This window comes from Acomys minous (assembly GCF_964271855.1).
Source record: "Acomys minous genome assembly, chromosome: 4".
NCBI lineage: Eukaryota > Metazoa > Chordata > Mammalia > Rodentia > Muridae > Acomys > Acomys minous.
In genome coordinates, this window is record NC_140486.1 from 4,188,680 (window position 1) to 4,203,234 (window position 14,555).

General features: G+C 46.0%; 1 protein-coding gene across 3 annotated transcripts in view; it reads right to left on the minus strand.

Moving 5' to 3' along the window:
• Positions 1-207: 207 nt before the first annotated feature.
• The window catches only part of FBXO15 (F-box protein 15), a gene marked incomplete at its 5' end in the record, with an annotated part of 47,263 nt that continues 32,915 nt past the window's right edge, over positions 208-14,555 (minus strand). For all 3 annotated transcript variants that reach the window (XM_084778032.1, XM_084778030.1, XM_084778031.1), the window contains 2 exons: positions 208-574; positions 5,490-5,614. In XM_084778032.1, the coding sequence (XP_084634158.1) occupies positions 305-574; positions 5,490-5,614 (395 nt within the window). In that variant the 3' untranslated portion in view covers positions 208-304. The remainder of the gene's footprint in view (positions 575-5,489; positions 5,615-14,555) is intronic.

Sequence of the window (14,555 nt, forward strand, 5' to 3'; positions counted from 1 at the left end):
CCCTACTCAGATCTAGCCAATAGTCAGAACATTCTCCACAGTTGAGTGGAGAGTGGAGACTGGAGACTTGTCTTCTAACCCAGTATTTTTGTTTGTTTGTTTTCCATGAATCTTCTCTAGGGCATGCTCTATTAAAATTTTAATCTTCCAAACACTATAGTCACAAACCATAATTTCTAATGGAAAATAAGAAGGCACCAGACCGACTGCCATGGATACACTTTATTTTAACTTTCAATAAAAACAAAGTTGTAAAAAATAAACAGCTCACTAGTAACAAGACTTTGCCACCTACTGCTAAAACTCAGTATGTCGTCCCAAACCAATGGTTTATTTTTGCTACACTGAGGTAAAGGACCAGGCTGATAATGAAGTATTCTTCAGTCTCTTCAATCCACACCAGCTCCGCATGCACGCCTCCTTCCGTGTCCATGTAGTCCATGTAGTAAGTGTGCCCCAGGAAGTTCGGACCATCGGAGGGGCAGGCGGCAGGCCTCATGCACACTGGAGAACTCACACACCAAAAGGGCTTCCTGTGCTCATCCAGAAGAGTCATGTCCACTACAGAGCAACTCTGAAATTCACATTCACAAGGGTCAAGATAAAATGTTTATTTCCACAGGAACTGCAAGACGGACTGCAAATGCTGCAGTGGTCTACAACTCCAGATCCCTCCCATGCACCTCATCAAAGCCCTGCTGGCCAGTCCTTACTGGGCTTCCTCAGCAGTCGCTCATTCTTGTGTTCGCCTGAGAAGCTGCCAGTGTGGCAGACGTCAGTGCTGCTGCCTGTTTAACGGCAACAGGTCTTCCATAACTGAGAGCGGCCTGTGTCACTGCTTCCAAGAGGGTGGCACACGGCCCTGGATAGCATGCTGCCTCTCAGTGTTCCAGCAGACTGCTGCCTTCCATTCTTTGATGTACTTTAGCCTCCTGTTTGCACTGCTGCTTGGACTAGGCTCACTATCCACCTGTGTCTCCCTCTCAGTGTCTCTCTCTTTCTAGCTTTAACCATCTCCTGAGAGACTCCAGCACCTCAGGATCCTAGTGGCCCTCAGGGCTGGGCTACTGGACTCCTAGGATCTATTCTTCAACCTCAGTTCAGTTATTCACTCCCACAGTTTTACTTGCAGACACAGAACCTCCTGGAAATGCTGTACTTGCACAATCGACCCTGCGGCTCTTGCTTTCTAACTCATCTCTTCACCTTCCTACTTACTTCTACTTCCCAGCCCCCTAGACTGAAAAGTCACCAGAATTTTATCTCTGTAAGCCATCACCTCTACTGCATCCTGAAGTACATGTTGTGATGCACAACCATGTGCTAAAGGAAATTAATCTCCATACTCAGGGAGGCAGAGGCAGGCAGATCACTGAGTTCGAGGCCAGCCTGGTCTACAAAGTGAGTCCAGGACAGCCAAGGCTACAGAGAAACCCTGTCTCAAAAATCAACAAACAAACAAAAATGGTGTGGGGGTGGGGTTAAGGAGCACCATGGCCGATGACCCCTGACCTACCAGCCATCTAACTCTCCTCGGGCTTCATCTCAACCACCTCCCTTTCGCTGGTCTTCACTGGGCTGACCTCTTCCTCAGGGCTTTGTCTCACCTGGCTTCAGGTCTACCCAAGCCCAGCTCTGTGTGAGCCAAGGTGTCTCACGTGTCTGGATCTGAGTGCCCGGCACTCACTTAGAGCCACACCAAGCTATCCCCAGACAGCCACAATCATGCCTCCGTGCACTGTAGGGCACTCTCTCTGCTCCCTCACCCTCTCCACCACTCTCTGTGCCCTACACATGAGAAAAGTGTAAGAAGAGCATCTCCCTATCTCTGCAACACCAAAGACTCAAGGACATCCCCACCATCCCCTCACCTATGTATCTGTGTTAAGTGTGCTTTAACTAGGTGGGGTTCAGTACGGGCACCAACAAGGAGGCAGGTCTGACACGAATGAGTGCTGTCTGTTGTTTAGAAGCTTTTAACTTTCAGACATATTTAAATGACTCTTAGAGAGAGGGAGAGAGGGTCAGAGGGAGGGGAGGGGAGAAGGGAAGGGAGGGAAGGGAAGGCAAGGAGAGGAGAGGAGAGGAGAGGAGAGGAGAGGAGAGGAGAGGAGCAAACAAACGCAGAGAGAGAAGAGCCACAGTGTTCCTTGTTCTCTCTTCTCTCTAAGCACAGCGAACATTCGTTAGGTCTCCACCTTGGCAGGGTCAGCACCGTGTATCACTCGTTGCTTCAGGCACTACCCAGTGCTTCCCCCAGGCCCCACTGCTAGTGGTCCTCACAGCTTGACCTAAAAAGCACTGGTTTTATTGTATATAACCACTCTTTCCCTAGATGGAATTTGTCTCCATCCACAACTCAAATAATAACCAAGGTGTCCATGACTTCTGAAGTGTACCTCGAAGCTGAACCACCTTCAAGTTCAGGAATTAAGTAGCCAAGCTCTTGCTCAACACACTGGATGACCCAAAAGTCAATCTAGTTTGGTCTGACTTACTCAAATCATGCCAGAAGAACTGCCTAGACCTACTCCTTGGGCATTGGAGCAGCATCATTGGACATGAACTGTGTCTGAGGTCTGGTACCATCCTAGTTACTCTTCCCTATGTCACCCACCTGTGGCCCACCACTAACCCTGCATGGTCTGGATTACAGTCAAACCAATGTCAAGTTCTATGCAGCTTCCTAAGCCTGGGCTACAGAGAATGGCCCTATCTGGGGAAAAAAAAAAAAGTCACACATAACTATTAAAATAGAAATAAAAGACAATGCTTTTGCCTGGGAACTGCAGACACGGCCTTCTAATGTATAAAAGGTCCCTCTGGGTAAATGCTGGTAAAGTGTGTCACCCAAGCCTGATTCTGTTAAAAGAACAAAGCCATGCTTTGTTGCACTGCTTTCTTTGAAGTGACTTCTGAGCTTGACAGAGGTCTCTGATGGCCTGGGCTTCAGAGCTCCCATGAGGAAATGCTGGTCTCCTCGAGCTCAGGAGTGAGGGAGCTAACACTTGCTGGCCTGGTCATGATGCAGTGGGAGCATCCTGAGCCAGACTGGGGGGGTGGGGGGCAGGGGTAGGGGGCAGGAGTGCCACACACCTCTTGGTAGATGTTTACCTGCAGGTCATATTACCAGATTGTTTCCTTTTACAAGCAGATGGTGGCAGAAATACATTTACAAATGCTTGCAGTGGCTGAATGTCAGTGTGACCCACACAGGACAGTGCTCTACAGTCAATCACTGTGCTTCCTGTGCAGTGGTGTGAGACAGCAGGGCCTGTGTCAAAGCCTTACTGCAGTGTTCAGGATAATTCACAGTGACATGCTCTCTAATCTGTCTGTCTCTACTATCAGAACCTCTGACTGATGGATTTCTTCAGGCAATCCTTTTCTCATGTCTGCTTTTACTTTTCCTCCATGCCTTGTCTTTTTATACATTAGACAGCTGTGCCCACAATTCCCAGGCAGAGAGACTGTCTTTTATTTCTATTTTAATAGTCATATGTGACTAAAAATTATCTTTTTTTCAGAGAGGACCTTACTCTCTAGGCCAGGCTAGCCTTGCATTGGTTGTAATCCTCCTGCCTTAGTTTCTCCAGTGTGTGAGGTAGGGACACAGCTAAAGCCCTATTCTATTCGGGCCCTTCCTTTAAACAGAACAGAGGCTAATCCCCGAAAACCAATTTCTTAAGCTCCATTTTTACTGTTCACTCTGCCTAGGGTGGTCACATTCCCGAGGGAAGTCCCTGGGCTATCCAGAAAAACATGGAACATGGCATCCCTCACTTGTGTACTTCCTACGGTACTCCAAGGACAAATTTGCCATAATACACAAGTCAGACTCCACATCTAAGCAACAAACGCAGATGCACCCACCCTCCACCTCAGCGGAAACAACAGACTCTCACCTGTTTGAAAGGCACTGGAGAAACTGTCCATGCACAGGCAGCCCACCCCTACTTCACAGACTCAGAATCCTGCCTTTACATGGGGCGCTCTACAGAAACACTGCCCTGCTTACTGGAGCTCTGTGAGAAATGTGGAAGTCCCCAGCATGTTTGTAGGAGAGTCTTCCTTACATGCAGTTCCTAGGGGAGACTTTGTTTTCAAGTCTAGAGCCAGGATAAAGCTTTGTCTCTTGGTATAATTGCTATATTTCCCTTTTTAATCCTAGAGAGAAGTAAACACTTGCTTTGATCTTGCTCTGACCAGAAAAACAAAGCAAAGTAACTTTTAAAATTATCCTGACCCTTTAAGATTATTGTACTTATATTCTGCTTTTCTTGGTCTTTGAGATCTATTTTTAACTTTAATACTTTATTTTCATATGTGTTGTATTTCAAGGCCATTTCAGTCTATCATTTTTAAAAAAGGTCTTATCTATATTCAAAGATGTGAAACAATATCTTTTATATGACATATTCATGTTTTTAAACCAAGGTTTAAGATTTGCTCACAGATAACAGGATAAAAACAAATCCTAAATGGTTCAGAAGACCAGGCTCCACGGCAGCCCAGCTCTTGGTCTTGGTCTCCCACATCAAAGGGCAAAATGAGCACAGTACAAGCGGCTGTGTGCAGGTGCAGCCATACCTGTGGCTCCCAGACTGCACTCATCCCATTCAGTAAAGAGAACAGGGACGGCCATGGCCACATAGTCACACAAGACAGTGCAATTCTCTCCCCCTGCTTCCCGGCAATTCCCAACACTAAACCAACTCTCCCCTCCATGTGGCTCAAGAAGTTCCTAGAAATTGAAACAGAACTTATAACTGCCCATCCTTTAAATGGGTGAAAATGCTCACTGGCCATTCTAGCCCTGTGCACTCCATGGAGAGCAAAGGTGTGACTGAGCACAGCCACCATGGCTCACATGTTTGGATGCTTGGTCCTCAGATCGTGGAACTGGTTGGGAAGAATTAGGAGGTGTGGCCTTGTTAGAGGAAGTGTGACTTGATTGGAATAGGTATGACCTTGTTGGAGGAGATGTGAACTGGGTGTGGGCTTTGAGGTTTCAAAAGCCACACCAGATCTAGTGTCTCTGTCTCTGTCTCTGTCTATCTCTCTGTCTCTGTCTCTCTGTGTCTGTCTCTCTATCTGTCTCTCTCCTTCCATCTCTCCCTCCCTCCCTCCTTCCCTCCCCCCACCCTGCCTGCAGATCAGACAGTAAGCTTTCAGATTCTGCTCCAGTGCCAGGCCTATCTACTTTTCACCATGATGGTCATGGGCTGATCCTCTAGAACTGTAAACAAGCCCCAAATTAAATGCTTCCGTTATAAGAGTTGCCTTGGTCATGGTGTCTCTTAACCACAGGAGAAAAGTAACTAAGGCAAAACAGTAAATAAACACTTTAGGACAATCTCATCTGCTAAGAGATCTCAATTATCTACAGACCCAGAATACTTTTAAGGGAGAGGTACATATACACATCAACAGACATTTTTTATTATACATAAAGTTACTTGAAGAATAAAATAACTTTTTGTTTTTACCTCAATAAAGCCATCAAAAACATTAGTTCTCCATGCAAGGCCAACTTTTCCAATAAGAGGGAGGTGTTCTCTGTTATTTTTTAAACTTATCACCATGAACTTCATATATCCATTCTCAATGCACCCTGAAATGATTTAAAGTTAGTTTATTATTTCATTTCAATGTAGGACAGAAGAGTCTCTAGGCAGGCTACTCCCTGAGGGATGCCTCACTCTGCAATGTTCCACTCACTGAGGACACAGCACACTCTATCATGAGGACTGAGCAGTGGAAAATGGGTATTGGTTCTAGGGACACCATCCCAGTGAGTGAGAAGATGGCTGAGGAGACGCACACACTGTCCCTGCTAGAAAGACAAAGGCTCGGCTGCGTCACTAAGGACACTTACAAGGCAGGAAGGGGTCCTGTGACTTGGTTTTGAATGTTTCAATCTATACAGGGTTGCTTCATTGCTTTTGGGCCTACGATAAGTACACATTATAGAATACATGTAGAGCGAGCTGAGGTCACACGCCCCTTTAATAGTACCCCCCAAATGACCTGGAGGCCTCCCCTTGCCCCCACTTCTGACAGGGTGGACTACCTCTCAGCAGTGCTAAGCTGAAAACCAAGATTTTTAAAACACATGGGCCTTTGGAAGAGGCCATTCCAGATCAAGGTTGCAATGCTTGGTCATGCCGTCAGTCATGGGAATGGAAAAGGACAAACTTCAGTGAGCTTTAGGAAAGAGATGCAACTATGTCAAAGACAGGAAATCAAACAGGATCAAGAGTGAGTGCTGACCCATCATAGCAAGAATTACAGAGCATGTGAGCAAGAAGAGGGAAGGGAAGACACCCAACTGCCGAGACCTCTCTTGGTGCATCCTCATAAATGAGGAAAAGTCATGTAAATGTTTACCAAAGTCTGAGCCCAAATTCTATCGGCCCAAAGCTGGAAACCAGCAACTTTGCAACCACCACAAGGCATTGCATATGTTTAGCTTTCCAAAGCTTTTTGTGATAGACAGAGGCGGCAACACCACCCAGCTCCTATGAGCACAGCCTGGCTGAGCTATCTCATACAACATGCAAAGTGACCATCAAGCATATTAACGCTGTAGTATAATCATGTGTTCATGATAACATCAGACAGACATCTGCCTGGAGGTGAGGTGTGACTCACGGGCCAAAGCGGAAGGAAAGAGCAAATGTCCTTTGGTTTACACTTTAGTCATTTCATGGCGAAGCAGGCATGCATCGGAGACAGCTTAGTACCATGGGATGACTATTTGGTTTTGAGCTTTGTGTGTACAGACACACACACACACACACACACCTTGTAAGACTATACTTGGCAGCCTAGGTGTTTTCCCTGCACATACTTTGCACAGAGCCCCCTCTCCGACCAATGCACCTAGCAGCTCTAGAACCCCCTCGGGCATCCACCCCATACACAGCTGCCCGTCCTCCCATCTCTGAATAGCACTGTATTTCCCCACCCTGGGAACAATCACACTTAGACAGTTGCTATTCGAGTGTATTCCCAATGTGTGCAGGAAAAGAGCCTAGAAAGACCTATCCAGCCTGAACTGGTTTTAGATTCAAGCACAGTAGGACAAAATTGTGTCCTTTAGTCGATGACCTACCAATAAAAACAGAGAACTACCCTCACTACACCCCCTGTCTTAATTAGGGTTTCAAGACCACTGCAGTTCTTATACAGGGAAACATTTAACTTGGGCTGGTTAGAGGTTCAGAGGCAGGATAACGGCAGGAAATACAATAGCAGGCAGACATGGTGCTGGAGAAGGAGCCAAGAGGTCTACAGCTGATCAGCATGCAGCAGGAAGACAGAGACACAGCCTGGCTTGACTTTAGAAAACGCCAGTGACACTTCCTTCAACAAGGCCACACCTACCAATGATGCCACCCCCTGGTAGCCAAGCATGGAATCTATGAGCCCATGGGCCATTCCTATCCAAAGCCCCACACCCCTCACTAGCCAAACTCCTTCCCCTCGTGGACACCACTGAAGGACGCCTCAGACAACGGAGGCCCCTGAGCATCTTTCTCACGTGGCCCCACTGTCAATCCTGGCCGTGTACCCTTCTACAGCCTGCACTGTGCTTTCTCCCTTTCCTCCAAAGTTATCTTGCTTCTTGTGAAAACCTGTGTGAGCCCTGGTTTCAATCCTTTGGATAAGAGGCACAAACACCTGGTCTAGACTCTGACCACCAGTGACACAGAATGAAATAAAAATTATGTGAACCTGCCTTGAGAGCCGAATCCCTACCCCAGAAGTCCTCTGGTGTCTTCTGATTTAAGTATAGCCAACGGTGACAACTAAGGCTTCCCCAGGTGCCTCCTTCACAACACTGCTTCAGGGAAAGGCACCCTAGGTGTAGCTGAACCCTTCAGCTCCTGCCTCCATGGCCGCAGCAGCAGCTTCTGAAGAGCACACCTTCCTCCCTGTGAGTGACAAGCTCTGTCTGCTCCTCCTCTGCTCTCTTCAGAGAGGATGGATGGCAGAGGACACCAGGCAACAAGACTCCATAAAACCTACAGCAGTGTTTAAAAGGCCCCACAAGAGAATAAGCCAAGCGTCTGGTCCATCAGGGAAACAAACAAAACAGGCAATTCGCTAAATTTAACATTCCTGGTCAGTACACAAGAGTGAACTATGACCATCTGCAGGCGTGGATGACACCTGAGCAGAAGACCAGGACACCGTGGAGCACGCAGCAAGACCAGAGGCACAGAACACAAACCGTGATCCCATTTATATGAAGCAAATGTGAAACAAATTTTTGGTGGGGGTAAAAAAAGGATCAGCCATCTGAGTCTCTGACAGAAAAAGCAAGCACAGAACAGAGTCCACTGTCAGCAGCTGTGTCAGCCTCACCCTGAGGGCCTCTGCTACTGTGTTAGCTGCACCTGACACAAAGCTGTGACTCTGACGGGCCCCAATAGCTTAGTCCTTTAAAACATCAGCGTTCATCTGTATGATGCCAGCACTCCGCAGGGCTCCTTTCTAAACTCTAAGGCACCCTGGCACTTCATTACAGGCGATGGTTTTTGCATTCTAAGATCAGTTTTGTCAAAAACAATACTCTTTGGAAATAAAAGGCCAAGATACTAATGACACATTTTCAGCTATGATCAAGGTTCATTTCTGCTTCAGAATTAAATGTAACATAGAAACGGTAGACTGTAAAGAGCGTGGGAGAACACATTGACTGGTGGGTGCATTTTCTAATGCACAGAAGCCAAAGGGCAAAGGAGCTTAGAACAGACTGAGGCCTGGACCTGAGTTGCAGACCTGAGAAGCAACTTGGTAACACAGACCCACAGAAAGAGCAACAGCAAGTATGTCTCACACCGTGAACTGAAAGCTAGTTGCCATGTAATGCTGACCAGTGTTGTAGGCCACACAGACGACAAGGGTAATCAAGAACATGCCATATGATCACTAGGCCCTAAGGAGAGAAACCTTTTGTGTTCTGCATTCCCTGTTGGGTGTCTGACACATCCCCTGGGCATATGCATTGTTTTTCTAGGTTAGTTTTTTTTTTTTTTATTCCTAGCTAATTGTTTTTAGACACCTTTATTATTTTCCAAATCCTCAAAGGGAAGAAACTCAAGAACCTAAAGTCAGTTAGAGATGCTGGAACCTGGAAGAACAGGTCTCCGGACACTGTGGAGAAAGGATGTTCTATCCGGTCCTTCTTGTTACGGAGGCTGACCTGGCGTGCAGAGGCTGTGCTAGGGAGGGTAAGAAGAGCGTACCTTCTCTCTCCATCCGGCTGGCAGTGACAGGACAGTGTCAGTCAAGCCTGCTGAAGTCTTTTGGTCTCTACATCTGTCCTATTAACTAGCCCGACATAAAAAGATGCAGACACAACGCATCAGGACTGTTCTTGTTATTGGTGACATCAGCCTCAGGTTAAAGAGAACAGAATGTGTGCTTAGACTCTGGAACTTTACCATTGGCTAACTCAACAGTCTGGAGCTTGCTTTTTTTTTTTTTTTTTTTTTTTTAAATTGCTACACTTAAGGGTTCCAACTGGCATTTTTCTAACTCTTCAGTTCTTTCTTCTACAGCTTTGGACCAATTTCATATTGGTACAGTCCACATAAGTGTAATTTATTTTTCTAGACAAGTTCTCCATCAGGTTAGGAAAAAAATACACAGATACTTTTGGAGGGAGTTCTCTAAGTCCTGTTCTGTTCTTGCTTTGGGTAATCTTATATTCCCGACAGCAGCAAGTCAAGGTGGTGGGGCAGCAGGGTTAGAGATGTGACACTTGGCTATCAAGCGTCCCCTTGCTGTGGCTCACACTGACTCAAGGGTGAGTTCACAGTACAGCCCATCCCAAGGAGATACAATGAGACTCTCATGAGTGGGAAAGGCATCTCACACACAGGACCCTCCAGCCAGGGAGGAAAGCAAACTAAGAATGGAATTCACCATCCAGACAAATCCTGTCCCATGACAGACGTCCATGGGCCTACATGAAAGTGCACGTGAACTAAGGTGTACCTACGAGCTCTTCAACAGTATGAAATGCCTTTGTAAGGCAGTGCTAGGTTGTGGAGTTTATAATTTTTAACAACAATTTAAATGTTTAATTAAAAAACTACATGGGCACTCGAGAGACAGAAGCAGGCGGATTGATGTGAGTTCAAGGCCAGCCTGGTCTACAAAGTGAGTCTAGGACAGCCAAAACTACACAGAGAAACCCTGTCTCAAAAAACAACAACAATAACAACAAAAACAAACAAATAAACAAACCTACGTGGCACAGAGGCTGAGTTTTCCTCCTAAAATAATTTGGCGTGGATACACAGACAAGTTACTTAGTTAAGGAGGTGCTGTTGGGGATGGAGATTTGGGCTGATCAAAGAGACGGGAGACAACGGCTAAATGAAGGTCTCAGCAAGCAAGACTCAGTCTATTTAGGGACTGAATTGGGAGCTTCATTTTGGAAAGAAGTGGGACATTTTCCCTCTGAAATAGGAAAAGGCAAGACTGAAAAAAGCTGTGACACGTGAAGACGTGATGTCAGAGGAGTGCAGGAAGTGCGACAGGAGGGCATGGGAGCGAGAGAGGAGGAGGGAGATGCTGGACACGTATGAAAAGCTCTTGTTAGCCGGGCCTGGCGGCACACGCCTTTGATCTCAGCACTCGGGGGGCAGAGGCTGGTGGATCATTGTGAGTTCAAGGCCAGCCTGGTCTACAAAGTGACTCCAGGACAGCCAGGGCTACACAGAGAAACCTTGTCTTGAAAAGCCAAAAAAAGAAAAAAAGGAAAAAAGAAAACCTCTTATTAAAAACATAAAGGGCCATTAGGTAGCTGATGGAAAGATTTCTAAAAAGCAAGAAGTGACAACGTATGTGTAACAGTCCTGGGTGAGAGGCCAATGCTACTGAGAGAAAATATGGGCAATAAAGACAAGTCTCTTTCATGCCACACAGAGTGTACGATGGGAAGTGTGTCACTGGGTCATTGGGCTGAGTGTCTATGAAAATTAAGCCAGAAAGGACCAAAGAGCCAGAAAGAGCAGTGACCCAAATAACTTATTAGAAGCACAGAAAGTGGGAACCACAGACAGTCAAGATGTTTACAAGGCAAGGAAAGAAAGGCTCTCAGCTCAGTCTCCTGGAGATTAAAGATCTTAACAGCAAGTAAACTCAGCAAGGGAAAATTAGAAATATCTCATTTACATTTTTTGGCTATGTTCTGCAAATTATTTTATTTTTATAAGATATTCTATTTCCATAATTCTCTTACAAACTATCTTACTATCTAAAATACCGTATTTAAACAAAAACTTTTGGAGGGAGTTCTCTAAGTCCAATTCTGTTCTTGCTTAGGTTAATCTTATATTCCCAACAGCACCAAGTCAAGATGGTGCTGTCACCAGAAATAAAAAGCCAGGGTTAAATCTGGAACAGCAACCACAGCAGCTGAAACAGGCCTCATGACGGATGGGCCATCTTCAGCATCACCTGGACAACAGGCAGGACTTTATGGGACACAGCCAGACCCAAAGGCCCAGACTTCTAATGCTGTGTTGTGGTCACTCTGAGATTACCAGTAGTTTTCAACAGGCCCCACAAGCTATATAGGTATGCTCTGCAGCTCGGCTCTGCCTCCTCTGGGTATGCTCCGGCACAAGCAGCAGCCATCGCAAAGCTTACATCTCATGACTCACTAGAAGTTCAGAAAGGAAAAATGTACTGCATAGTCCTAACGAAGGTGCCAGGGCAGCGCCTGCTCTGAGTTTTCTAAATAATCACCACTCAGAAAGGACAACACTGCCTCCAGTACCTCATGTGTCATGATAAATGCTTACAGAGTACACCTGACCTAGAAACACAGCAAGCAATTAATATCGGGGCAGAAGGAATGAAAAGCCACCTATTTTTAGGATCACAGTCACAAAAATAAGATAATATGATATATGCACAGGATCTAGAAAGGACAAACATTTCAAAAGAATTCACTCTCAGCTACGGTAGTGTCTATTCTTGGCACAAGGACAAAAGAGAATTTGTAACTTTGATAACCTCTTTAAATTCTCTAAAGTTGTCTGTGGAATCTTATAGACTAAGCCCAACATGCTTAACACAGTATTTTAATAGAAAACATATCACAAGTGTTGGCGTTCTTTAGGGAGCCCAGGAACCACCCAGCTCTGAGAGGAAGCCTCTTCAGCAGAGGTGGCAGCCCTGAGGGAGGGTGTCCCTGGCTGAGCTGGAGTGCCACAGTGTAACAGCCCTGCTGTGCTGCTCCTCTTCTTCAGAGATGCAACTCCCAGGGGAGGGGCCCCCAGCTGAGGATCCCAGCTCAGCCCAGCTCCGCTCCTTCACTTCTTCTTCACTCTTTGCAGAGTCGCACCAGGCAGCAAATCTCATAAAAGAGATTTATTGGGAGAAACAAATCCAGGGTTTGGAGAGACAAATCCAGGAGTGGCTACCGGGGAACTGAACAATAGGCTGGGCCTATATAGGATTTCTTAGGGAGCAGAGATCTTCAGGGTGAGGACTGCTGGGATTTCAAGTCCAGAGCTTGGAGGAGCTCAGGAATTGGTGAGTCTTCCTGTTCAGGGATTGGTGGGATTTTTCTTGTAGGGTGGGGTCTGGGCACTCTCCCACCTTCGGGGTGGGGGCAATGACAGTTAAAACCATTAGAAAATGATCTTTGATCCAGGCACGGCACATGCCTGTAATCTCAGCACTTGGGGAAGTAGAGGCAGGCAGATCTCTGTGAGTTCAAGGGCAGGGCTATACACAGAAACCCTGCCTCAAAAACACAAAAACAAAACAACAACAACAACAAAAAAGACCTCTAGAGCCATTAGGGAAGTCCTAAGGGTAGGGCCTGGCTGCTGGAGCTCCTCAGGAGGGGCCTGGCCACTTTCTTGCCTTGAGGGTAACAAAGTTTACAAAGGGAGTCCTTGGCACTTCCCTAAAAAGCCAACAATAGTAACTATGTAGATACAGAACAAATCTAACAAGTAGAAAACATTACTCCAAAGAGCTTATTCATAAAACAACATCTTCATGAGGAGAGAAAAACATTGGCGCAATGTAAAAATGGCTTCCATTAAGACAATGTGATGAGCTTGCCCGCAGCTGGAACCAAGTGAAACGCAGCAGCTGGGCATGCCAGTGGAGGGTCTGGTTTTTGGTTTTTGTTTGCTTTGTTTTGTTTTGTTTGGATCAGATTATCCAAAGCAGGATGTCCTACCCTAAAGTGGCTTGTGCTAGAAGCCTGGATAGAAGTGTTGGCATAAGGTTATTGTGCAATTCACATGCTGATCTCTGTACCCTTCCTGCCAGCCGGCGAGGAGGACTGCGAGGAGGAGGCAGGGATTCAGCCAAGGGAGATCAGGAGGAAGGAGCTGGAGCCGAGGAAAGCTACACAGTGCAAGTACTGCTGGGATGTTTGCTGGGAGCAGGACAGGATAGCATAGAGGGTTAACAACAGGCTGAAACTGCTCAGATTGTGTTGTAAGGCTTATTTTTAAACAAATATAAGAGTCTCAGCTATTTGTGTGATAGTTGCATTAAGAAATAAGCTAAGAGAAACAAACAGTTTTATAAAAACAACTTCATCATAAAAGGACATGGAAAAGGGAAACTTTATTTTTGGCCTTTTAGCCCTCACTCTTGCAACAAAATCATCTGTTCCAGTGTTTCTCAACCTGTGGGTCTCGACTCCTTTGGAGGCTGAATGGCCTTTTCATAAGAGTCACCTAAGACCATGGAAAACACAGACCTTTATATTATGATTCATAACAGTAGCAACTTTACAGTTACGAAACACCAATGAAAATAACTGTATGGGGGTCACCACAGCATAAGTAACTGAATTAAAAGGTCGCAGCTTTGGGAAGGTTGAGACCCACTGCTCTATTCTGTGGCTATGGGGTTCCTTTACCTATATCAGAACCAATCTCTCCAGGATTCCAACCCAGACTGAAGACCAGCAGCTCTCCAGGAATCCTCTAAGCCTTCAGCTCCAGATTACAACTGCTAAACCATTCAGCTTTATGGTCTCAACTACTGAATACCTGGCCTCTCCTATGTGAAACAACTACTGTTGAACTACCCTTACTATGTCTGTTACCCAAAGCAATAAAGCCTTTTTAATGTGTTTATATGTCCATTCTAAAGTAAAACCTAAATACACGAAGAAATGGTACAAAAGTCTAAGTTGAAATGAAGTATATTTGACCTGGGAACGTATATACCACTCCACTCTGGAGGTGATGCTTGCCTGATACTTATTATCCATGGCTCACTCAGCCTGCTTTCTTACAGAACCCAGAACCACCTGTCCACGGATGGCAACACCCACTGTGGGCTGGGCCCTCCCCCACTGACCACTAGCTGAGAAAAATCCCTACAGATGGATGTCATGGGGAAATTTCCTCAACTGAGGCTCCTTCCTCTCTTAAAACTCTAGCTTGTGGCAAGTTGACACACAAAACCAGCCAGTATTAGACAAGTGAAAAAAATGACTATCCTCATCCAGAATCCACCAGCTGCAGGGAGGGTAGGGCCTCAATCTCCAC